This window comes from Cuculus canorus, chromosome 4 (assembly GCF_017976375.1).
Source record: "Cuculus canorus isolate bCucCan1 chromosome 4, bCucCan1.pri, whole genome shotgun sequence".
NCBI classification, from domain to species: Eukaryota; Metazoa; Chordata; class Aves; order Cuculiformes; family Cuculidae; genus Cuculus; species Cuculus canorus.
In genome coordinates this window covers 71,393,862-71,420,556 of record NC_071404.1, presented here as the reverse complement: position 1 = coordinate 71,420,556, position 26,695 = coordinate 71,393,862, and the positions used below count along the sequence as shown (strand labels likewise).

At 38.3% G+C, this 26,695-nt stretch overlaps 1 protein-coding gene across 5 annotated transcripts; it reads left to right on the top strand.

Annotated features, from left to right (window-relative positions):
• Window positions 1-62: 62 nt before the first annotated feature.
• ABHD18 (abhydrolase domain containing 18) lies at window positions 63-24,361 on the top strand. Of its 5 annotated transcripts, none has more exons than XM_054065440.1 (14): window positions 63-81; window positions 3,006-3,190; window positions 3,992-4,100; window positions 7,262-7,346; window positions 8,435-8,535; window positions 10,129-10,207; window positions 10,297-10,383; window positions 11,433-11,458; window positions 13,708-13,846; window positions 15,838-15,927; window positions 16,571-16,672; window positions 18,003-18,366; window positions 20,462-20,624; window positions 21,641-24,361. In XM_054065440.1, exons 3-14 carry the CDS (start codon window positions 4,009-4,011, stop codon window positions 21,690-21,692), a joined length of 1,380 nt encoding a protein of 459 aa, XP_053921415.1. In that variant the 5' UTR covers window positions 63-81; window positions 3,006-3,190; window positions 3,992-4,008; the 3' UTR covers window positions 21,693-24,361. The 5 variants fall into 5 exon arrangements, with proteins under 5 accessions (XP_053921415.1, XP_053921418.1, XP_053921416.1 ...); XM_054065443.1 differs by having other exon boundaries at window positions 65-81; window positions 7,222-7,346; XM_054065441.1 differs by lacking the exon at window positions 63-81 and adding an exon at window positions 441-501.
• The last annotated feature ends 2,334 nt before the right edge of the window (window positions 24,362-26,695 follow it).

Genomic DNA, 26,695 nt, shown 5'->3' with positions numbered 1-26,695 from the left:
CACCCCTCTCTTTGGTTTCCCATCCGCCCCCCTCTCTCCCCTCCATGTGGCGCCCAGCACCGGTAGCCCCCGGGCTGACGGGTGAGTGACCTTCGAAGGGCACTGGATGGGGAATGAAGGGTTTGAGGGACGCCTTGTGAGGCGCGAGGGCCCCCAGTCGAGTGCGAGACGCGGGGCGGGGCGCGCTGGTCATGTGGCCAGCACCGCCTCCCTCCGCGTCGCCGCTCAGCGCCTGCGCGCGCGCGCGCCCCTCCCACCCCGCCCGCCGGCGTGCACCGCCACCCCCCCCCCGCTGCGCCTGCGCACGCCTGCATGCGTACGTACTTCCACCCCGCCTGCGTACGTGCCCCCCCCCGCCCTTACGGCGTGCATTACTGCGTGCGTGTGCGCGCGCACGCGCGGGGCCGTCTGGCCCCGCCCTCTCCACCTCCCGCTTTCCCGCCCGCCCCGCCGCCGCCCCCCCATGTGTGTCGCCCCGCACCGGTATCGCTGGGCTGACGGGTGAGTGACCTTCGCGGGGCGCTGGGTGAGGGGGTGCAGGGAGTCGGTAAGCGGTTTCCTTTTCTGCTTCTTTTCCCGAGGGCGCTGAGGGGGCTCGCGGGGCGCCGGCAGCGGCGGGGGAGCCCCGCGCTTCGGTGTTGGGGCTTCGGTTGCCATCGGGCGGGACGGGAATGCAGCACGGAAGGGACAGGCTGGGACCGGGGTGGTTCAGCCTAGAGAAGAGAAGGCTCCGGGGAGAGCTTAGAGCAACTACCAGTACCTGAAGGGGCTGCAGGAAAGCTGGGAAGGGGCTGTTTACAAGGGCATGGAGTGACAGGACGAGGGGGAATGGCTATAAAGTGGAAGGGGCAGATTTAGATTAGACATGAGGAAGAAATTCTTCACTGTGAAAGTGGTGAGGGACTGGCCCAGGTTGCCCAGGGAAGCTGTGGCTGCCCCATCCCTGGAGGTGTTCATTCCATGATTCTATGATTGTATGACTTCCTGGTCTTTGCGTACTTCCCAGTGGTGATTTTCTTGTAACTGAAGCTGCATGCACTGGATTAAAAGTAATAGCTGGCCTTTTAGTTGTTGACTTTTAGATGAATTTTTGTGTCTTCTATGAAATAAACATAGAAAAAAATATATCTAGTATGCAATATGTGGGTTCAGGAAGCAAAGAAAAACACTTCTCCTGGAGCAAGAGCTGAGCTGTAATTTATTGCTGAATTTCCTTGTCTTCTTCTCTGGAAAATACTGATTTAAAATGCAGGAATTTTTTTTTGTGGGTCAATTGTTAAACATACTTTTGTATCTGTTAAAATTTGTGTTCACAGCTTACCCTTACATAAAGCTAACTGTAAAGCAATGTATCATTGAATATGCAGAATGCAAGTATTGTGTCTTGGGCTACACAAATATGCGGCATCCTTTATCCAGGTCACTGCTTCCAGCTGACCTGCCCTACAAAGGGATCATGATGTGACATATGTGGTATGAAGCAGCTGAAATCCTGGCACGTTCCAAAACAAGCTCTGCTCATTCTTTTCTCCAGTTCCAAACTCTCACTCTTTGCTTCTAGGGTGAAGTTATAAGACTTCAGTCTCCAACTGAAGTCCAAATCTCGCTGGATTTACTTTTTCTGACAGTTAAAGTATTTGTAATTGTTTTTCCATTGATGGGCAGTGACTGAAGCGTATCCTACCTTTGTGTTAGTAAGATAAACTAAAGGGGAGAATCTCCCCTGTTTTATCTCAGTAATATTTCTGAGAAGTTCTATTCAATGTACTCCACATACTTGGAATATTTTTTTTTGTTAAGTGTTCTTTGTACTCTTTCCAGTGGCAGTTTAATCTTGAATCTGATTAATTGAGATATACTGAATTGCTTTAGAGTCAGTCAATGAAATAGAATACAGGATGAGACAACCGTTTCACCTCAGTCAATATTGCATTTAAATGTAAGGTACTTACAGTCTAGAAACTTGTTTTGGCATTCTCTTAGTCCAACAGAGAGAGCTTATCAGACCAGCCTTCAAACTCCTAGCAAAATCAAAATCTTCATGTCTTCTCTCTTATCTCTCTTATTTGGCTTTCATTTTGGAGATGATTTGGGAAAAAAAAAAATCCAAGACAACAACTGACCAACCAGAACATGCAAGTCTGCTTTGTTAAACTTCAAAGCTTTCATTAAGATATGTTTTTGACAGCGTGAATTTTGCGTGTACTCAACTCTGAACTGTCTTCCCAGCCCCATGGAGGGTCCACTCTGTGTTGCTGTCCCTCTTTCCACCACTCAGTACTCTTCTAGCACCAGGAAAACACCAAGCTGTCACATCCTCCTGCTCAAAAAAACAGAGGAGGGACCTTGCAGGGGGGCAGCAAACATTTCTCTGCTGACACCCTAACAACATGTGGGTGTCTCCAGAGGGAGCAAGAAAAAAGATTATATTAAGGTTGTGATTCTATGAGACCAAATAGTTGTGGATCAGAATAATATGTTTACACAGTCAGCTGTTTGGGCACAGTGGAGGAGGAACAAAGGCTTTCTATAGTGTTAAAATAGAAGGTCCCTGCTTTGATTTTCTGGTGATTTTGGGGAATTATTTCTGCCCTGTAATGACTGCACGTGGAACCATAGGATGCTTGTTGTAGTATTTAAGTAACTTCAGTTGTGTATAATTTCTATTTTGATAGTAACTTACTCTAGGCATTAGTGGGGTTTCTTTTTTTCTGTGTATTGGTTCTTAAGTATTGGCAAAGGAGTGTATTTATTCATTGACCACAATTTTAACTTGTTATGTTCAGGCTAGCTTATTTTAAGAATGACCGTATTAAAGTGTGGCAGAATAAATGAACCTTTTATTAAAATGAAAAGAAACCCCAAAACGTCCACAAAATGAATTATGCTATTTTGGAGTGTGAAGAAGTTATTAAAACCATTTAATAGAGGGATCTGGAAATACTAGAAAATAGTTGAAGGTAACTTACTAACCCCTTTTATTATTAAATCTGTTATTTTCTTAGGTGTACACAGATCCTGGACTGGACTTTTTTTTGTGTGTGTGTTTGGTTTTTTGTTTTTTTTTTTTTTTTTAATTGAATAATCTGTACCCTGCTGACTGAGAATCCAGATTTGAGTTATCTTCTTTTTTTTTAACTTCCTCCCTTCATCACTGGAAGAGCACAGCAGTGGCTCCTTGTTCACTTCAGTAAGTATTGCTTTGAAAACAATGCTCATCTTGCTTAAAATTTTGTTGGCTCTAGCTATATTTGAGGTACCATATTTGCTGAAAGATGAATGATACTGGAAAGGATTTTGATGGTGTGATTTCTTCCCTGAAGGGAAAGACAGCATCACTTTCAAAACTCTAAGAAATGAGCTGGTGAAAATTGGAAACAAATGAAAAAAAGAAGGGTTAGGATATGAAGACAAGTTTACAAAAAACAAGTTTTCTCTGCCTCAGGGATTAAGGCTACTCCTTTTTTCTTCTCTTTTTTTTCCCTAAACAAATAATTACGTAGGTAGAGATAGAGTCTTCTAGTTGTTTGAAGCCAAATATTGTTTCAGGCTTTCATTCTGAGATGTGTTCATGGAAGCCCATGTTGACTGCGAAGTGTTTGCTGTCATAGCTATATTGACAGGACAGAGATCAGTGCCAGGCTTTGTTTTATCTGTTGAGGTGTGATACAGACTGGTTGAAGATGTAGCTCTGTGACCTTAGATGCCTTGTCATCAATTATGTCATACAGTTGTAGTTATATTAGGCAGATTGAATTCCTACACCTAAATTCCATTTTCCTAAAAAATCCAGAGTTTTTATTGACTGTCTTTGTATTTTTGTTCAAAATGTAAAGAATTGTTGGGAATGCCAGGATTAACTTACTTGGAATGATATGGTATTGCTTTTCATTTATTCCAGAATAAGAGCCTACTTTGCATTACAGTCAATGAGCTTGCCACTCATGTTAACCCCTTTAACTGCCTTGTTTTTACTTGTTCTTTTTCCTAGATGTCAGTTTGCTGCTAATGGGTGTAAGTAAATTAGACGTCTTGTACAGAAAGCTTCTTCTCACTAAACTTTTCATCAGAGGATGGGGAAAGCCAGAGGATCTGAAAAGGTGACTTGTTAAAAAATAACAGCGTAAACAGTGCTTTATATTAAAAGAAAAAACCCAACCTTTGAAGTACCAATGGTTTTTACTATCCTGTATTTAAAACAAACGCGGTAAAGTTAGTTCTGTTCAGGAAATTGTGTTTTCATACCAAGGGAGGAACTGGATATAAAAGAAGCCGTAAGGAGATTTGCTAAATGTTTGTGTTTAAAGAGGCTTTTCTCGAGAGAACGTATATGTGTCCAGTTACATTTTTCACTTAGCATATATGATAACATACTTCAAGCAGCATCTCTGAAGGTGTTTCCTAAAACCAAAACTTTTTGAATTTTTGCAGAGGAATTGTTGTTTAACATTGAAGAGGATCTTGCTAGCTTTCTGTAACTTCTTAATAATAATGAGCTTTAAAAATGTAAGATGTAATCGGAAGTTTCTCTCATAGCCCAAAGCAGTAAATTCATTCTCCGTAGATGTCTAGAAAATAAGAAAAAAAGAAAGTACCTCGTAATTTTTAAACAAAAGCTCTTGTATTTCTTGAGGTTAAAAATTAAGTGACTGAATATTCTGCATCATGTAGTGTTTAAATAGAAAATGACAAATCTGCGTTTGTTATGTATTGGAAAACCAATAAAGAATTTTTTTAAAAACTACTGAAATAATTTTTTTTCAACAATGGAGTTATGGTGGGGCTTTGTTTTTTGTTTTTATGTCCAGTGAAACATCTGTTCTTGAAATGGCACTTGGATTGCTTTATATGTCTTTCTTCAGCTGATTTTTCTCCTAAGTAGCAGACTTCACTACAGAATGAGGGCATTGGATTTTTTAAATCTTTCATGTAGTTTTGTGGGAATAAGGAGAAAATGTGAGGTTTTGTTTTGCTTGCAGCATTTCTGTGTTCTGCTATGCGTGTGTGTATCTGAAATGGGACATTTTAATGTTAGCAAAACCCTGTCTTAAAAACTTTTAGGTTCTTGGTGAGACACAAGGTTTCACTCCCCGTCCCCCACTGCCCCTCACAGAATTGCTATCTACGAAGAGGGACTTCTGACTAATTCCACTTTGCGATACTAGGCAAGACTGTTCTCTTTCATGATGCCTATAGTGTAGTCACACTTGATGTCATACATCAGTAAAGAGGCATTGCTGATTATAACGGCATCAGCTATGGCTCTTCTCTTTTCATAGGGTATAGAAAGCCTCTCATGTGAGATCAAAAGTTGTAGGGGAGACATGAGGCAGGCTTGCTGGCCTACTGGTCTGAAAAGTGGAAGACTTTGTTCAGTGTGTTACCCCTGAGTGGGAAGAAGACAAGCTGTTCTCCAGCAGCTTGGCTTTACCTGGATGAGGAAGGAAGACCAGCACCTCCTCCTGACTCCTCACACGGGCTAGTAGGAGGGAGTACCACTCCCTAGCGTGCATGCCCTGTTGTGCCAGAAACAGTGTCTGCATTGTCTTTTTTTTCTAGCCTGACCACTGTGAAGCTCCATTAAACGATATTGTTATATTTCTTACACTTCAAGCACTGAGATTGACTCATACCACAGGCTACCCTATGCACACCTTTGATATGATGACTATTAATAGCCCAATGCTTTATCCTCAACTTGTTTATAAAAGTTGAAATTTCTCAATGCATGCAAGGTTTAACCTTCAGTATCCTCCTAAATGCAGGGGAAATACGTAAAGGTAGTATTTTTAGAGGATTTAGTGTCAAGCAAAATAGCTCTTCATTTAGCTTACTCTCCACATCCATGTCTCACACGTTTACCCTTGTTTTCTGAGAAATACTTAATGTGCTTGCTGTTCTGTATATGAAAAGCAAAGGCTATGTAGCATGGCATTTTTCATGTGGTAAACTGAGTTTTCTTTCTGTCCTTCTGGCTTGATTTTTCTCTGGTGTTGGGAGTGTGAACAAATCATTCCTGTTATCCCTTTGTTCTGTACTTTCCACCTAAATCTGCTGTTCTAGTTGGTCAGATAACATCATTCTGTGTGTTTACAACCATGAGAACGAGCAAGTTATTCTTAGCATAGTGTTTAAGGTTGGGAGGCCACCTTGAGGGCATCTAGTCCAAATCCCTATGGAAAAAAACCAACAAAGCTGACTTTTTAGGCTACTCGAGTCACTTGGCACCTCATCCATTTGAGTTTTGAAGGCCCCTGAGGATGGAGATTATTCATAGTTTCCCCAGGCAATCTTTTTCCAGTGCTTAACCGCTATCACTGTGAAAATAAATTTTTTACTGTGTTCCAGAAGGAATTTCTTATATTGCGACACACAGCCATATCTTCTTTTCTTCTCAGTGTATATCTCGGAGAAGAGGCTTGTTAAATTTTCTTTGCCAGACTCTGCAGCCCATTTAAGTAGAAGAAGAAAGCAACTGGATTTGCCCCTTAGCCTTCTGCTCCCCAGGCAATGCAAACCCTGTTCCCTTGGCGGGCTGGCTGAACACAGGATCTTCCTAGCTGCAGTGATGTTCTGCTAACTGGCATTCCGTTTGCTGTCCACCAGAAACCCTGTCCCTTTTCCTGCAGAGCTGATGCCTAGCAGGGATGTTCCGAGTCTGTTGCATGGGACTATTCTGTCCTAGCTGCAAGGTCTGCAGATCTATTGTTGAGCTTTAGGATATTTGTTGAACTGTTCCTCCAGCTTATCCAGGTTGCTCTGGTAGCCCTAACTTGCAGCTATCACCTCACCTGACCTGTCAGTTTGTGTCATTCCTAAACTTTCCTGACCACTGGTAGTAATCTGTTTCCAGCTAGACTTCAGGTCGTTGGCAGCTACATTTGGACATTGGCCGTCCAGCCTGTTTTTTGCCCATTCTGTCTGTATTGTCCTGATATGGGTACAAAGATTTGTAAGTGTAGGAAGTTGCTATGTCTTAATTTGGCCCTGAAAAATGACGTGTTTTCAATATATGAGATAAAAAATACTTAAGAGCTTTGTAACTGCAAGCAATGTACGTGAGCCTTTTGTTCTTGAAACTGAAGAACATTCTTCTATGCCTGTCATGTGGTAGCCTGATAAATCTGTAAATGCAAAGCTAGCTTCATAGCTTTTAGGTTCTTCGTGGCTTGCTTCAGCTCCTGAAATATTTTATATATATGTATCTTCTCTTTTTTTTAGATTAAAAGTTGAATCTTCTCTACTTGTTTCCTTTCAACAGAATATTTGAATTCAGAAAGATTATTGGAAACAGGGAAAAATGCCAGACGCTGGTTTCAAAAGATTACCCAGTGTTCATTGACAAGGTATTTAAAAGCAAGAGATGATGCAGTTTAACTGAATTTATTTTCCTGATGGTATATAAAAGTGAAATCAACTTAGTGCTCACCAAGCTTCTTTTATAGGATAGAAGAGTTGAATCTTGATGTCATATGAATGTACAGTTTCCTGAAGTTTGGTATTGTCAGGGCATGTCTTGCTGCTGGGGTTGGCAGCTGAGGACTTGATTCAGGGAGTAAAAAAAGAGAGGGTGGTGAATGCACCTCTGACAATATGTTGACAAATAGCTTTTGTTGATCACCAGTTTTTGAACAGGTGGCATTAACTGAATGCATGGGTGTTATCAGTTGCTGTCTATGAAGAAAAGGACATTAGAATTTATCTGTGAGGGAAGAGGAAGCGAGGCTTTAGAGGCAAAAGAAATTAATGTAGTGCAAGTCCTCAAATGCTCTTGGCTGGAAAAAGGACACTGTTTCTTCAAGAGAGGTGCAGAGATCGATGTAATCATTGCTCTGAAGACATTTCAGTATACAAAATGTGAATAGGGAGGCAGAAATGAAGAGCTGTTTTAAAGTCACATATATGCACTGGTGGTCAGTGCTGTGGCAACTGCTTTAACAGTTTGCTGTTTCAATTTTTTTTTAATTGAGCTGCTGGAGATAGAATTAGGAAGCAATGGCAAAAATATGAAATGAGGTTGAAAGGCTGGGAAAATGATCAGTCGTGTTGGCTGCTAGTGGAAAATGGCAGGAAATTGAGATAATAAAGCAGTGACCGTACAAATACTGTTTCATTTTTTATAGCTGGAAGGTGGGGTGTCAGATCTTAAAGCTCAAAAAATGGTTGTAACTTACTGTGTGTTGAATTTTTTTAAAATGGGACAGCATTACACTTTATTCCTTGATTCCTGTAATGGTTCAATTAATAAAACCAAATTTTGGAACAAATGTTTTGACTATTAATAAGGTGTGTATCCCTTTATTTGAAATGTCTCTCCGCTTTGGTTGTTTTAAGTACTTTTCTATCCTGTAATGAATTCTTCTACCTTAAGATATTTCAGAGCAAGTTAAACACCAATATGAAATATACTGTTATCATCCCATTCTCTCTGTAGGTTGAGGAGCAATCTGACTGTAAAATCCTTGAGGGACACTTCATTTCACCATTGGCTCATTATGTCCCAGGTATCCTGCCTGTCGAATCTATTGTAGCAAGGTAAGAGAAACCAAGTGGTGTTTCCTTTCTGAAAGTGGCACTGCAGAGAAATAAAAATGGTCTATACATAGTTTTGTTGTGAGGGTAATTTATTTTAATACAAATGGTCTGTAAAATATTTCAAACTGTTTCTTGTACTAATGTGTTGGAATAGATTTTGATCTCCTAAGTGAAAATAAATCTTATTTGTGTGATAACTTAATCTCTGTGTAAGTAAAAAAAAGTCCCTTAGCCCCCCTTTGTTTTTTCTCAAATGAGTAGGATGCTGGAAATGAGGGATACTATAGCTAGTAGAGTAGTTGTTTCATATGTAGCAAGAGAAGCTATTCATATGAAAGATATATGTTATGTTGTATTTGAAGGAAACATTCCAGCCATTCATTGCATTGAATATAAAATACTGTACCTGTATTGAAGGAATAAGTTAATTTGATTGTAGCAAGAGAATCTGGTGCCTTTCTTATTTTGCAAGCCAAAAAAAAATAACATCCTCACAGAAAGCTGGGTTATCCGTAACACTCAGAAAATACTTAATGGCATATTTGCTGGTTTCACACTAACACTGCTTTACAATTGAGAAGTAGGTTTGGAAAGGGAACATAATTTCTGTTTGCTTTCAGTTTTGAGTTGAATCTCTGTGATGGATATTTTTCCCCAAGCTTTGTTTAATAACTTAAAAAGTAAGCATAGAAGTTTGTGAGCTCGAGTTGATACTGGCATTGCCAATTTTATCAGTATTACTGGTTGGTGGTTTTATGTGTACTTACACAATTAACACTAAGGAATGTCAGGAAAAGTTTGATAGTCAACATATCAGTTCTCTGCCACCTCTCCATTAGTTAGAGAAAGAAATTGTCTCTTAACGCTGTTGGACTAATTTAGTACCACACTGGAAAACGTAGCATACCAAATGTTTCCTTATCTGTGTTTGCTTACAGTTTGTAGTCAAGTTATGCTAATTGTTGCATTGACCTGATGGTATTGTTACAGTTTTGAAGCGCTCTACAAATTCCCTTAAGATTGCTGTGGGCTATATGGATATTTTTCTTTGTAGGTAATACTGCTCCATCTTGTGGGGAAAGCACTAGTGGCTCAAAAGTGATTCTTTTCTTTTGCCCAGTAGTTAGACTGTAAATAACTTGAGTATCAGCAGAAGACATTAAGTGATTAATGTTGAGTGTATAGAGTAGTTTCATGGTTTATTTTTTTTTTTTTATTAATTTAAATATATTGCTCACCTTAACCTTCAGTTTCAGCTGCTGTGCCCTCAGGAAAAAAAGTAGTGATGATGCCCAGGAGAGCTAGTCATACTTGTTTAGGGAGCTCTTCAATTTCTCCACAACTTAAATTGTGATGATGAAGTAGTGATCTTTTTTAGGAACATGATCTTTCAGTTTGGCTCCTTTCTTGTTTGACATTTGTTCCATCCTACTTCTGGATTCCTTTCTCTGCTGGATGTGTTTATGAAAAATGATATTGCGGAATTGCTGGCAGTTTGCCTGCATGACTTACAAAAGTACTTTGTTCTTTTTTTTTTTCAGATTAATTTTTGTAAATAGACAGACTTTGCTAAAATAGGTGTTTGTTTCTCAGATTTCAGTTCATCATACCCAGAAGATGGAATAGCAAACACAGACCTGTATGCATTCACTTAGCAGGCACTGGGGATCATGTGAGTATGTAAAATGTAAAATTCGCTTTTATTGAGAAATTAAATAATCAGATTTTATCTTAATATATGTTTGTACTTGTCATCTTTAGTACTTCTGGAGGAGACGCACACTAATGGCACGCCCAATGATCAAAGAAGCCTGTATGGCTTCCCTGTTGCTAGAAAATCCTTATTATATCCTTTTGTGGAAAGCAAGTTTCTTATTCACAACGTCCTCTCTAGAAGGTAGGAGACTTATCATACTGATGTAATAGCTGCTTTGTTGCCAGAAGACTTTTCAGTGGATAGAAACAAAGAGCAAAGTTTGACCATTGCATGAAACACAATGTAGAACACAGTTAATGTAATATGCTACTTTTACAGCAGGTGTTGCTTTGTCTTCTGCAGATCCTTATTGTAGTCATTAGAGTAAAAGTTCTGATACAGATCTGTGTTTTGATCAAAGCACTGATATGATTCCTTTAGCCATGACAAAGTGAAAACTGCAGTTGTTCTACATTATTACTGTGTGGCTGCTGAACGTACTAATGACAGAAAAGAAAGTTGCCTCTCCTGCCTTCCCTTCTCAGATGCAACCCTTTGGTACCTCAGGTACTTTTGAGAAATGCTGCCACTTTAAGATTTGGTTTTTGTTTAAAAAACAGTCAAGTTTTGTCCTGTCATCAACTCACCAGTAACTTCTGTAACAGTTACCTTGTTTTATGAAGTGTAACCTGTGGTTACACTTTTTCCCTGCCCATGTAGAACCACTGAATAGTTTGGGCTGGAAGGGACCTTAAAGCCCATCCAATTCCAATCCCCTACAATGGGCAGGGACACTTCCCACCAGATCAGGCTGCTCAAAGCCTATCCAGCCTGGCCTCGAACACTTCCAGGGATGGAGCAGCCACAGCTTCCCTGGGCAACCTGTGCCAGTGCCTCACTGCCCTCATCGTGAAGAATTTCTTCCTCATGTCTAATTTAAATCTTCCTGCTTCCTACCAAAAGTAAAATTTTATGTTGCAGGCGACATCATCAAACTACATGTAACTTGATTTAATTCCAGTTAAACGTTTGCAATTTAAGTTCCAAATTTTAGTTAGTTAATGTGTCATTTATGTATATGATTTATTTTATTTTACTTTATTTTAATTATTTTACTTTATTTAATTATTTTACTTTAATTATTTTAATTGCCAGTTATTATATAGAAATTTTGTACTTTCTTTAACTCGAGTCTTCAAATGGCTGTAGAAAACCTAAGGATCAATTGTAAGTATTACCGTTACATTCATGGATACTGTCTTTTCAAAATACCGTTGTTATTTTTTCTCAAGAAACTCAAAGTACTATGAACTTAGATAGCTTATTAGGAAAAAAAATATCAAGCGTGGACCACTTTTAACCTACTAATGTGAAATTGCCTGCCCTTTCTAGGCTGCTTTGTCAGACTTGTGTTAAGAGATCACAGTGATCAGGAGATGAACTTGATCAGGAGTAGGGCGAGATGAGTGTGAATGCAAACAAGCATCTATTTTCCTGATTCGCAACCGTGCATGTACAAATGCTGCAATTATATTTGTCAGCTGTGAATCAGCTTTGTACCGTACTTTCCTGTTACAACGGCTAGGATTTTGTTTTTCCAAGATATTTTGAGGGGATCACAGTCAGACCTGTAAATGAATTTGATGTTGCAGGTTTGTTAGTGGAAACTTTAGTGATAGTGTTTTACAGGACCTGGCTCCCTCAGTCAGTTTCTTAAATGTGAACTTAGAAGCCTAATTAGACTGTCTTGGTTTTTTTTGCTTTTCATGTTTTCCTAATCACTAAACAGAATTCAACAGGACACGTGTCTGAGTCAAAGCTGTGGGTTTAGTCTACCAGTATTTCTTAAAGTTCAAACATGAGTTGGTGTTTTAATTCTTTTTAATCCCAACTCAGACATTTAACGTGAGTAGGAAATGTACAGAAAGCGATTTGTTTTTAAAGGTGAAATTCTTAAATCTGGCCATTCTATTAGATCTTCACTGGGAACGCTGTCTCACCCAGCAGCTTTTTAGACTTTATAGATTGTATTTAAATTTCAGCATTTGGATTGCCTAAATCCAATAGCTTAAAAAAATCACTTTTAAGGAGAAAATTCAAAAATTCAAATTCAAGAATTTTTTTTTCAAAGCAGTGGTGAATGCTGAATTTTATTTATTTTGACATAAGAGCCACTTTTTAAAACATAATTACATTTACCAACCAAGATGGTTGTAAAATTGTGGGGTTTTTAATAGGAAAACTGCTTAAACATATGTATATATATTTGTTATTGCATTTAGAAGTGTAAGGTTATAGGAAAGTGACAGGAGAGTGTGCTGGAATACATCCATTGGTGTTTTTTTTTTCCCAGTTACTGAGGTCCTGAAACAGAAAAATAAACTAAATATTTTGGCAAGGCTATTTCTAACCCAGACCCAGTTGTGTAGCTTGACAGCTTAGTGTGTGTGTGATTTATGGTAGCACGAGTGCTCAGTCCAGTACCCCAACTGGTAATCTTCACTCTGATACAAGATTACAAAGCAGCAGCCCTGGCTTTAGTTAATACACTATAACAGTGTTTAATAAATAAAGCAGCTGGAGAGGGCTGAGGAATCTCTCATAACAAAGCTGTAGGAAAGAATGATATTAGCCTATAAATACCGCCCTGCAGCACCTCTGTTCATTTCTCTGTGACTCGCATGGTGAACTTTGTCCTCACGTTTCAGCGTCTCACATGATTGTGTGCTGGCAGGAGAGGCCAGTAACCTTTTGTAAACTGTGTAATACTGAAAATACACTGTCCCCCTCCCCACATTAGAAGTGTATTAATTGCTCTGTTAAATAAGTGGGTTTTTTCTACTTTTTGAGAGTTCCCCTGATGGCTCAGCTGAATAGCTTTCTACTTTTTCCTGTTTCTTCTGTGTTTTAATGCTTTGCATTACGTTACCTGAATTTCTCAGTACCGTGACAAACTTCCCACTTTACAATTTCAGTCTTACAGTGACACTGATGAGTGCTTCCAAAGCTGACATACTGATTGCTCTTCCAATGTTGTGTGCAATTTTTCAATGATGTAAAACAGGTAAATAAGAAAAGAAAAAAAAAAAGAATTGTTTATGCAAACGAGATGTATGTCTAGGACTGTATCACTTTGATTCTGTTTCTGAAAGATCCATCGTAACTTTACAGGATAGAAGATTACTACGAATGAGATTCTTATGTTGGTAATGTCTGTTTCTATAAGAGCAGGCTGTCAGTAATATTAAATTAGAAGCTTAGCACGTGTCTATTCCTCTTACTCATTTAGATGAAAAAGTACAAGTGCCAGAGAATCTGGATTTGCTTTTTCTCCTGTTGAATCAACAGGAGGTTGGTTCCAAGATTTTCTGGGCTCACAGTCAGGCTTTGTATAAAAGCGTGTATAAAATGATAAGAACTGTCAAAATCTAATCTTAGAAAATAAATCCTATATTTTCCTTTTCTGGGGAGAAAAGACGGTCGTGTTTAAAAAATGTCTCGGACCTGTTTGTGATGGGAGGAGCTCTTGTTCTAGAATCGGCAGCTCTTTTGCACTGGCTAGAGAGAGAAGGCTATGGACCACTAGGGATGACTGGAATATCCATGGGAGGACATGTAAGCTTTTATATTTCCTGTTCAGTAACTTTTGTTTTAACTTCTCATTTGATGATTTAACATTCAGAAATGATTTGGTTTTTAGTCATCTTCTCAGAAATACTTTAGATAAACCTTTAGAGTCATGATAAACAACTTGTTGGCAATTGTCGTGTTCTGTGGTGTTCAGTTAGTGTAATACTCAAAAAGTACTGGCAAATCGTAGAGCCCTTTGCCGGCTACCTCCTGAGAGGCTTAATATGAACATGAGCATCTCACATAATTATGTTTTTTTCCACAGTGGGTGACGTGTGAATGTTTTCTGAACAAAGGGCTGTACAGATCAAATGCTGGTTCTCTCTCTGCCTCCATTTTTTTGCATAAACTGTTGGGTTTGGATGTATTGTGTGAAATGCCTCCTTTTTGAAGGCAGTTTGTAATGAAGGTGACTTTTGGTTTCAGTTCTGCTCTCAACTAATCTTTTTTTCCTTGATCATTGGTATTGATAAGAAATTTTTTGTAGTGAGGTGGCTGGCGTTTCATGTATGACATTGTGTGTATTCAAACTAAACCAGCAGTGTATCAGTAAGATGCTTGAAAAACAAATGCACAATTAAAATATATGTCTCTGCTGATAACAGTTACTCTGCGAGACACAGGTACAAAGCTCATTAAAACAACTTAACTCTGCTTTGCTGATCCTTGTTCATTTGTTGTTAGGAGCTAGGTAAATAATACTAGTAACGGTAAAGTCTGCTGAAAGGAAAATAATTTCCCCCCAAAGCAGAGTTTTCTAACTCTAAACATCATGACTGTACAAAGCACCTTTGATTTACATAAACATCACCCCGCTGAAACAACTTGGGCGTTAAACATGTCTTCCCTGTCTTCTTTGTATGTTGGATCGGAATTCTGAGTGTCTGCACTGCTAATCATGCAGGACACTTGAAATGCTGGGAAAAGGCCATAGCAATAACCACGTACCGTGTCCTGCACTGACGATCGCATGCAGCATGGGTGTAGAAGGAGGCAAGATCTGAGAGAATCCTGGAAACTCCTTTGACATTTTTCTTTTCTGAGTCCAGAAATATACATTTTTGGCTAGTTCTGACTTACTTATAGGACTTCTGCTACAATTTAAAGCCACGGAAATAAATCATATTTTATGTTGATCGTCTTTAGAATGTGTTTTACAACAGAGGTAGATAGCACTAATTCAGCTCTACTGATGACAGGTGACACTAAATGAAAGAGTTTCTGGCTATCACAATGTAGATATGTGGTGTTCTTGTTAATAAAAATAATTAGAATAGAATTATAATTCTGTTGTATAAACCCATTACTAGAACATCTGGCACAGACACAGGGTATTTTATATTAGAAGGTTTACATTTTTATTCAGTTTGGAGCAAGAAAATAAAACTTGGCAAGAGCATATCACATAGGCAACTTACGTATGTTGAGCTGCTTTGCTCTTTTATTTTTTTCTGGGATAAAGAGAACATTCACAAAAATGTATTCTGATGTAAAAGTAATAATTTAAACTTTAAAGGACAGAGAAGAGTCAGCATAGCATGCTGAATTCCTTCTTTTCCACATTGGGTGTACAAATTTTAAAAGTATAGAATTTTAAATGGTCCTTCCATAGATTGCCTTCATTTTGCCTTGAAATAAGCTTGCTGGAGCTTGATTAAAAGGCTTTATAGATGTTTTTCATGGTTTTAAACAACTAATAGGTCAGAATATTTATTGGGAATTCTTATAACAAAAACCTATTCAGCCTTGAAATTAGTCCTGTATTGAGCAATGTTTATTGTTAGAGAAATCACTGAAGAATAGGCTTTATCTTCTAAAAAGGTTAAAGTATGTCAGACTTTGGCACAGTCGTTAACTGCTTTGCCACGGCATAGTTGTTTGATACTGTGTAAACAAATAAGTTGAAGGTGAGAGAATTCTCTTTACTGTATTGTGAAGTCAATAATGAAATATTTAATAAGTGCCTTTGATTCTAGATGGCTTCGCTGGCAGTGACAAACTGGCCTAAACCATTGCCATTGATTCCGTGTCTTTCCTGGTCAACAGCTTCTGCAGTCTTTACTACGGTAATTAATATAGATTTTTGTTGATATACCAGAATGGAATCACTTATCTAAGTTAAAAGGTTTGGGCTGGCCACATTCCCCTTGTCAAGGCATTTCGTCACCTATTGGCCTCGATTAGTGACTGGTGGCAAAACCCAGCGTATACAGCACATGATAAGGTAGCTATGAGTTCTTTCAATTGCTTGTGTACCTAATTAGAGGCTGGTTTGTGATTAGAATCGTGGCCTGGATGTGGGAAGGTGAGGAAGCAAGCCATGAAAACTTGTTTTGCTTAAATAGTTGGGTGATAATGGTGCTAATGCATTAAGGTGTACCTGTCTTCACTGCTGCTGACGGAGTAGGTGAATGAATAGACTGGCTTTGATGCCTGTTATTGGCTTAGCCCAGTCTAGATGTGTGTAAACCCTAGGTGGGACTGTTTCTCCCTTCTTTCTGTTTCCCTTTCTTTATTTGTTTGGTTTTTAATGGGGCATGGGTTTCCATGTGCTGTGTATAATATGGGCTTACACTTTGATTACAAGAATTCTAAGGGTTATGTGGAAATTTGGGTAGAATTCCAAAGGAAAAATCAAGTCAGATCAGTTTTCTCTGTGTATCATTGTGTTAGAGTGTGTGTACTGGACATTTGTGTTTATAATCTCAGGGTGTGTTGAGCAAGGCAGTGAACTGGAGAGAGCTAGAGAAACAGTATTTTACCCAAGCTGTTTATGAAGAAGAAATCATTCAAATGCTCGAATACTGTGGAGTAAGTACAGTTTATTTCCTCTGTTTGATGATATTTACATGTGCAAATCTAACAAATAATCTAACTTCTTTTTACTTCCAGTAAAAGCAGCCAATTGTTAGCTAAAACAGGTTTGCCTGTTATTTCCTTGTGCTTTCGATAAATTTAAACTCTGAAGGAAAACCTTCTGAAAACCAGAAGCTAGTATTTTGGTTTTATGGTATGTTAAGCATAACCCTTTCTACAAGGGTTTTTTTCATGACCACGCTTAGTATAATCTGCAACATAAAATGGATTTAGTCAAAACATTGAAACTGTAGATAATATTTCCCAGTAACTGGCTTTATAGTCTGGAAAACTGATAGCCTGGCGCGTAAATATGAAAACACATATTACTGCCCTTTGAAGCAATTGCTTCCAAATATTCAATACTACAAAATGTTTCTATTTGGTAACAAGATTAAGTAACTTTTCTAGCTTGTAGTGCCGAATGCCTGTTTCTGTTTCTATGTGTGATGCCAGCCCTCCCTCAGCTTTAGACTTCGTTGCACAACTGACTGGGATAGACGTAGATAGAGCTTTTGTAATTAGCTTCCTGTGCCTTACAAAATAGAATTTATTGTCTGCATGATTTTTTTGCTTTCTTCTTGACTTTTTTTGCCTAGGATTGACTCTTCCCCAGGGGAATTTCGTTGCTTCACTGCTCTTTAAGATTGAAGTGCTAACTTTTTAAGAATTGCTTGTGTGTTGCAACACTGTCTTCTAGCCAATTCTGATAAATACCTTTTTTTCCTAAGATTCTTTGTGACAATCCTTTTTCAAATATCTTACAACAGAAGAAGAGGGGCTGGGGTGGAGATATTATAATTACTTAGGTGCTTGCCATTTTTAAGTAAAATACACTTCAGGAGAAGAAGAAACAGTTCAAGATGTTCAACTTGTGTCTTCATAGTATTTAGAGACATTAGATTTTTCATTAGATTTCCTAAACTTATCATTAGACCTGGGGGCTAGTGTTTATTGCCCAGAAATTTAAGCTTAAGTGACTGCAATTATAAATTCAGCATTTAATATAGAATTAAAACCAAGGGCTTGTATCATAAGCTACCACACAGAAGTACTTCCTGCATGTTTTTAAGCTGACAGAAATTTAGAATGAAATTATCAAAACGTTACAATAATCAGGATTTAATTTAGTGACTTGCAGGCTGAAAATAAACAACGCTGTGAGCAGTGCTATCTGCATCATTTTTTTTCCTTTGTTTGTAATATCGAGTTGATCGTAAAAATAAGATCAACCAACTGATTTAAAGGAGAAACCCTTAATAAATGGCCTGTTATCTTTGTGTAGACGGATTCTTTCAAGATGGGACAAGACTTTGTTAAAAACTTCCCTGACAGTGTGGATAGTCTGGAGGATGTGGATGTAACTTCCAGAATGTTCAGCCTTGATTCCTCAAACAAGACTGTTCACAGCTTTCCCACAAATAAAAGTACGCTAAGTGCCTCATCAGAAGGACTTTTAATACAAGAAGCTCCTACAATCCAGTGTATAAATCAAACATTTTCAACCAGTAGCAATAGCAATAAAAACTTCACCAGCCCACAAGGACACAGGATAAATAAAAGAAGAAAGAGCGACACTTTACAGAGAGAATCATTAAGGTTCATGAAAGGAGTGATGGATGAATGTACCCATGTAGCTAACTTCTCAGGTAGGTATGTATGTATTTGTTTGAGCGTGCAGTTTGGAAAGTTGAATAACATAGATGGAAGGGAAGTTATTTTCTTCCTTCTGCATTGTGTAAACTTGCTGGCACCTTAGCTGAAATACAAAAATATTTTGAGTATTATTCAGTAGCATCAATTTACTGCTCCATTTCCTAATTGTTTTAATATTTTTTCTTAGTGACTGACTAGTGGTAAAGTGAAAAAAAAATTTGCCTTTTGGTATTTTTGCTAATTTTTTATTCTGCCTTCCTGTGCTGTTTTCAGTTATGAGTTAGTGTGAATTTGTATTATTTAAAAGAACAGAACATCTATGTGATGTGATGTGAGTGATATCTAGATGTAATTAATCTGCTCATAATGTTTTTCAAGCAGATTCAAGTAAATCTCATAAAGCAGGAATCTGATATTGGCTTCAGATAGAAAGTAGCTTCCATAGCTAAGAACCAAGCTTGAACGGTACTTTTAGACTAGTGTGACCAGTAAAAATGTGCAGAGGTCCTTCTGGGACAATGCACCCCGGTGAATGCAATGTTTCTTAGGACAGGTGTAGCATACTGAGGGAGCTGTAGTCCAGCAAGGCCTTAGATTTGATGACCCTGAGTATCTTGTCATCAAGACGAATCCCTTTCAGCAACCCAGTTACAGTCAATGATTTCTTCCTAGAGCTGATTGAAAGGATTTTGCTAGAATGGGGGGCTTGGAATTGCTTTTGTGGCAGTCCATTCAGCCAAAATGGTTCCACTGTGCACCTGCCCACTGAAGGCTCTCAACGTATCCTAGGAAGTAGTTTGACTTCAGACAGGTTACTGAAAGAGTTCTCTTTGAATGTCAAAATATGCTTGATCCTGAAATCCTGTGCCACCTCGGTTTTTTTTATTCTGACATTCCAGAAACGGGAAAAAAAAAAAAGAAAAGATTTCACAACTAGCATAAATTTTTTGACTTGGACAATGTCCCAGATCACTGGTAGCCAATGGATGTTTTGTGACAAATACCAGCAAAGTGCTTTCCTTAAAGGTTTAAAATTTATTTCAGTATATAGAAAAAAACCCCATAAGCTTTATTTGAAGTACAGACATTCTTGTCTGTCTAGAGAGCTATCCCTGGTATCACTTCGCTAAACCTTTCTTGAAACTTATGAGGATCTGTGATCCTTACGCACTTAGCAAAGTGATGTCAGCCTTCATGTCAATTGTCTCCCAGGTCTCCTCATGCTCTGGGAGACATTGCATACCTCCTGGGGCTTCCTTGGAGTGCGTCTGGAGAGGAGCTTCAGAAAATCTGCCTAATGGTCAAATTTAATGCACAGTTGAATGGAAGACAAGAATCTATTTTAGCAGTGCATGCCCTCTATATGTAATGTAATATATATGAAAGGAGAGGGTCTAAATTATTTGTGACACCCAATTTTCAAATATTTTGGCTAATCACTACTTACCATATCACATTCTTTGTGAAGAGACAACTGTTCTTGTGCCCAGCGTTGTTTTGGTGTGATGTTTCTTGACATTGTTTTGGTGTTATGGTCATTAGATTGGTGCAATTATAAGTAATAAATCTATATAACAATATGTTGGAATTTTTATGTTGTAACAAAGATATGCAGGAAATGGAAAAGAGAGCAAACATATACAGCACTTTGCCTGACCTCTCATATGAAAAGTTGTCTTTTTTCCTCTCCTTGAAGGAAAAAAAATGCACAAAGCTTCTACTCTGTTGAATTTCAGATGTTTGCTAGTTCATTGAAAAAAGGACATCTCAGAAAGCTGATCTGAGTGCTATTATAGAGTTTTCTTGATAAGAGGAAAGACAATTCTCCTGTCATTCCTCAAAGACTTGTGAAGTTTTCTGATTTAAGGGAGGAAAGGGGATAAATTATTTAGGTTTACTGATGACCTCGCTACTGTGATGTCAAAACCCAGGCAAATTCTGCTGGAGACTTTAGAAAATATGATTTTATTAAAGCTTAGAATACTTTTGATTTCTTTAGAGAGAGAGCATTTTTACAACAGAAATCTCAGCTGTCATGTTTCTGTTTCTTACTTTAGATGGATTAAATTCTGATTTGGTTTTCTTTAGTTCCTGTTGACCCAAGTTTAATCATAGTTGTACAAGCTAAGGAGGATGCGTATATTCCTCGAACTGGTGTGCGCAGTCTTCAAGAAATCTGGCCTGGATGTGAAATCAGGTATCTGAATGGAGGTCATGTCAGTGCCTACCTCTTCAAACAGGGACTCTTTAGGTAAGGCAAACAGGAACGTCTAAAAATAGTTGACAGCTTAAAACCGTAATCTTGAGACACACAATATTTCTTCTAGAAGCAAGTCTATAATTATTCAAAATCAACAAATACCATATATCGCTTTGAAGAAAAAGTTCCTGAATCTGACATAATTTAAGGAGAAAGCCAGCATTTCCATTTTCTGAACAAAGAAGAGATGCAGCGTAGCTCGGATCTTTCAGTAAGCCAGTGACAGGAGAGGGAGCCTTCTCACTCTTCTTTTCACATAAAAGCTTTTAATTAGTTTGTTTACTGGACACTAGAAAATATTTTAAGCAGTGACTGCTTATGTAGCATTGCGCAGCTGTTTTCTTTTTGCATGTGCCTTCTGAGAGTTAAAAATACCACACAACTGAAGATCAGAAATGAATGAAAACATGGCCTGACTGCAAATGAGTAGTACTTGCATGAATTCTTGCCTTAGTAGTACCAGGCATTGACTGAAGAGAGTTATCTATATAAGTTATATAAATGCAGTTCTTAGCTTTAAAAAGTGAAATTCTTGTACTGTTAATTTTGAGATATAATGAATTGATAAGGCTGTACATCCCATTTAGAAAGTCTAAGCAATGACAAAAAGGAATAGCAGCATACCGGGTCAAAGTATGCTAGCCACTAGCTTATTGATATTTCAAGATTCAGCCTTTTTTTGTGACACTTGCTCAAAAATTATAAATTATGCATGCCCCTTTGATGCATTTCCTGACATGTTTGAGTAGAAAACTCCTAATCTGTTAACTTTGCACTCCTATTAATAAACAGTCACACATTTCTGAAACATAAATATATTACGGATTGAAATGAGAGATCCCAGAAATAAGTGAAAGAGAAAAGACTACCCAATATCTCAGTTTTATTGAATGATGTTTTGAAATTGCAATGATAGCTTTATAAGTATATTTGTAAATGTGTGGAAATCTGTGGCTTACATCCACCCTTTCCCAAATCATACAAATGGTCTTTTTTTCACGTTTTAGGCAAGCGATTTATGATGCATTTGACCGCTTTCTTCAGAAATACGCAGTCTAAAAATCTTCATAACGTACTGGAACTGATCTCATTTGTACTGCCACTTACTGGAACTCATGTTTGGACAACAAGCCTATTGCAACGTTGAGTAGACAGTCACTGACTTTGACTGTTGTAGGTGAGGAGTATGGAAAATGGTAAAGTACCAGCATTACTTCCATTTCAACCAAATGCCGTCCTGACACACTTGCTTCAGCTTTACCTGTGAAAAAGCAAAGGCAGCATTTGCCAGTGCATGGATGATTCATGTGCTTCGTATTTAATCACATTGTGTGTTCTTTTGATTCTGAATAAACTCTGAATGGTGTACCTGTTGAAAACAAACCAATCTGAGAATTGAAAGAATGTAAAATTTGCTGCAGGGCTAAGATGCTCACCTGCCTTCAGTGTCTTTCCTGTTGGTTCCAGGTACTTAGGTTTCCTCCTGCTTTCTTGTAGCCTTGCTATTCCTGTCGTGTTGTATTATGGCATTGCCAGCACTCGACCTCTTGTGTTTGTCACCAGCTTCCTCTATTAAAAATTGACAATGAGCTGCAATAGAAGGGGCAGCATCAAATCTTGCAAAAAGAGACTTTGGAAATTCAGGGAAGAGCAAGCGAGAGAGAAACATTTTCATTCAATGCATCCATAAGATTTTTCTGCCACTGAATTAAATGGTGCCATTCTAGAAGAATCATGTAGTAATTAATTGATTTGTTTCACAGAACTAGAATGAGTGAAAATGGAGTGTCTAGTAGTTAATTGTTTACATGCATACAGTTGGGTAACAAACTTTTTCTCCTGGATTATTTTTTAGAATGCTAGAGGAAATAAGAGTGTAATCATTTTTCTGTACGAGCAGCAGCACAGAGAATTTGATTCTAAGCAGTTAATTCAGCAACAAATTATATGGTGCTATAAAGACCTGTTGGAAATATTTCAGCAGATCCTTTTTAAAGTGCACTCAGTGCCAATAAGAAAAATAAAGTTTCACTGTATAGTATTAGAAATGCATGTGGGACTAACGCTGATCAAAACAGATTAGCTTTTTATTTTTCAGCACTGTGTTTTTAATTGGGCGGAAAATAAATAAAAGAGGATTATGAACACATTCAAGAAAATCCAAAGTCTGTTGTTTCCTCTTTGGGGATCAAAAATGCCAACAAGTCACAGTAGAATAAACGATCATTGTGCATCAGCTGTACGTGGTATCTGTCCACATCTTATTTTGTGGCAATTGTGTGTAACGTCCTCAAAAAGCTAGTTTGCAAAGAAGTTCAAATCTGAAACACTTCACTATTAATTGTAGTACAGTTATGGCTGGAGTCACATAGAAACAGAGAAATCCATCCATTTCTCAGGATATGTGACTTCTACACCTTTCAAATCAAGCACCTAATTGATCACCATGGTTAACTTATAATGATTTGTAGTAGGCAGAGTATGAAGCAAGTGGAGTTCAGTGGATATAAATATATTCTCCTGAATTTTAGTCTGGCAGACAGGACTAATCTGGTCAGAAATTATGGTTCACCTGAAAATTAGATCAGTTCAGGTAAAACTGAATTGCCTCTATTTGTGAAAACTTAGATTATTTAACATACAAATCTACTGAAAATGCGAAAGAAGTTATATTCTGTTGGAAGTTAAGTTGCTTGTTTGAAGTGGGTTTTTTTCCTTTCTTTAGGCAGTGTTGGGTTTATATGTATGGGGAGCAAACATGAAGTGACTAGTGTGTTTAAATAGAGTAAAGCACAGAATGTTGAAAGGTTTGAAATCAAATATTGGTAAGCTTACAACTTCACAATTGAAGGCTTGGATGCTATCCTAAAAGATTTATGGGGTTTACATTTTACAAGCTCATTCTTACACAAGTCTGATGTTCACCAGCTTTTTTACATCTCACATTTTAAATGTATTTGTCTGTTTTATGCCCTGTCTCTATTGCAGCTATGAGAAAGGGAGATAACCGGTGGCAAGGAAAAGGGCTTGAATAAATGGAGTAAGGCAGGGAGAAGGCACACAAAAAATCAGCTTCTTTACGCTACAGAGTGTAAGATGCCAAAGTAAATATTTTCAAAGCGCACAATACTAGGAGTTACACAACTGATGAGAGCTTGACATCCTGAGGTTAGTGTTCTGCCCATGTTAACTTGCCAAGAGGGCTTACTCTTTGCAGGAGCAGATTTATTGTAATAGTACGCCTGTTTGTGAGAGTGTCTTTTGGGATAAGTAGTGAAAGACTGGTCTCTGACATGAGTAAGAAATGACACTTTGCTCAGTAACGACAGTTGTGTTGCCAAATGTGAAAGCCCAGTAAGTAGCATTTAAGAAATTTCTCAGGTTAGAATATCAAAAAGGAAGAATGAGTTCTGTGATCTGTTTCTGCCAGTTATCAGACACGGGAAGCTCTTAGCTGGTCTGTGAAGGGGGGAATCTTGCTGTGTAAATGTTTTTAACCTTTGGAAAACAGACTTTTTAAACCAGATTTTAAGGTTAATTCCTAAGAAAGCATTGTTAATAATCCATTTTGATGTTTAATGAGAATGTGATTTTAATCCAGCAAGTGCATGAGAAAAACATTGGGTTAAGGTACCTGCTGTTTGGGTCTAGTGCAGGAAAACCATTCTGTATGTCTTAAATTCATTGTCAAACTGGCCTTGATCATTTTTTTTTGTTTTAATGTTTTTCAATAAAAATCCTAAAAAAAGTTAGGTGTGAGCGTTTTATTTGTGTTAAGAGGAATTTAAATGAAATTTATCTCACTGTCGTCCTGTAATCCTTTTTGTTCCTACTAGAACTGTAGCACGAGAAGAGTAGTTCATCTACAGTGCAAGATAAAAGCTTCACATAACAAACGCTGCTTTCATCTTTTTCTACATGCAGTACTTGGTAAAGAAAATAAGCTTGTGTCATCTGGGTAAGATTCCATTGTGTTTCCAGTTTTCTACTTTTTGGTGGCTTCATCATGCTAGAATTTCCTGGACTTATTTAAAATCCCTTCTCCTTTTAAAGGGATCCAAAACCTGTACAACTTCTCCCTGCTTGCTGGTGTGTTCTAAGCAAGGGAGTGTTGTACGGTAATAAACTCAGAGTGTATTGTAGCATTGTCCAGCTGCTATTGAAAAAGATTACCCTGGCTGTTGATGATCAGTCTTGCATGGTGAGAAGGTGGCCGTAGGGTTTTGGAATCCTGCTGCCAGGAGAAAAGAGGCTATTTCATTATCTATGGTATGAATGGGAATGTCACGAACTAGCTGAAAGGCTGCTTTGAACAGATAGACCTGTAAATGTTACTGGCAGGTGAGTCTTTTGAGTCTTAATGATGTTTATATGCAAACAAAAATAATGTTTTGGAAAATCGTTGTGGCTTTGGGGAATTGGCGCGGTCATTGCAGCAGAAGCCTGCCTGTTGTACCCAGTGGCCAAGATGCAATCAGTTTTATTTTGGTGCTCAGTTATGTGGTCTGAAAAGTGAGGGCAACGCCTTTGCATACTCGGTCTAGGACTGCCCACACGTGAGGAGGACAAACAGAGCAGGTTGTGCCTTTTTTCTATACTCAAAAGGAAAAGCTCTAGACTGAGTGAGGGGTTAGGTCTGATGTGCTGTCTATGAGTAACTCAGGAACATTTTATTAGGGTCTTGTTGACACATTTCTCCCCTGGCACCATCCAGAGCAGAACACATCATTATTGAATGGAGCTGTTTGCAATTTTATTTCTCCAAGTGTGAAGAAAACCTCTCTGAAAAGTGGCCGCTCAGCAAGGACAGATCACTTGTGTGGCTCTGCTTTAAAAACTCTGCAAAGAGGTCCCAATATATGAAAGAGTGGAGTTTTATTTTTTTCTTACTGAATGAAAATGCATGTATGTAGGTTGGTAGAGTAGAAAGTGAAAATCTTTAGATTCTCAGCTATTTTTGTTTGGTAGCTGCTAACATTTTGAGGCAGTTAATATAATTTTTATTTATCTTGATTGTTTCTTCTGTCGCTTTAAGACGTTGATCTTAATTACGGTTGGGTGGGAGGGAAGTTTCTTTATCTTGAGCTGTCAGGATCTCTGTTCGCTTGGCTGTAATGATAAGTTAGACAGCATTGAAAGGAGGTTCATGCAGTCCGTAGGCACATAATTAAAACTACTACATGCATAAAACACCACTATATTCTGCAATCCTGTAATTTGCAGTGTTTCCCTGGTATGCTGGGATGCCTCTACACAGGATAAAACATGATCTTTAAAATGTGATGCAGCTTGTAACAATTGTTACTCTCTTGGTTTCATGGGGTATAAAGCAGCTTCTTTTTCAAACCTGGGTGGTTTTGTGCTCTTAAAGGAAGCAGCAGGTGACTTTTCCAAGAAGTCTGACTTGCCCTGCTAGAAAGTAACAAGAGGGATGATACAAAGTGGACAAAGATAAGGATGAGTCTTGGGCAACTGTAAAAGCTTTTTATGTACTCTTGGTGCCCAATCCCTTGGATAAAGTACACAGTAAGCCTTCTGCTACTGCGAAGTCAGCAAAACAAGTACAGAACGTACAGAAACTTCTCAAAATGCCACTGTACTGGTTATTTTTACTGGGTTTTTGCCCCCCTTGCTATTCACTTCTTTCCTGCTTTGTTCAGGTTCCTGCACTGTAGTATGGCAGTGTTCCTGAAGTCCCAGTTAGTCTCCGCATCTGCTTCCTTGTCTTCCTAACCCTTGCATGAGAAAAAGAGGAAATGGGAGGTTAATCCCCTTCTTCCCAGTGACTGGGGTGAGGCCTCCATACTTTCATAACACACTAACCTCTGCATAACTTCTGAGTTGGGAAACCAAATAAAAGATGCAAACGTTGTTTTGAGTGCGTAGTCTGACGGATACTCCTGTTTCCAGGAGCATAAATGTAAACATATACAGATATTGGCTTTTTTCCCAGTCATGATTATCTGCTAAGAACACTTTCATCCATTTCAAATGAATTTGTCACTGCAATATGCAATTGATATGTCCTTGGTTAGTAAATCTATTGCATCCAAAACAGTGGA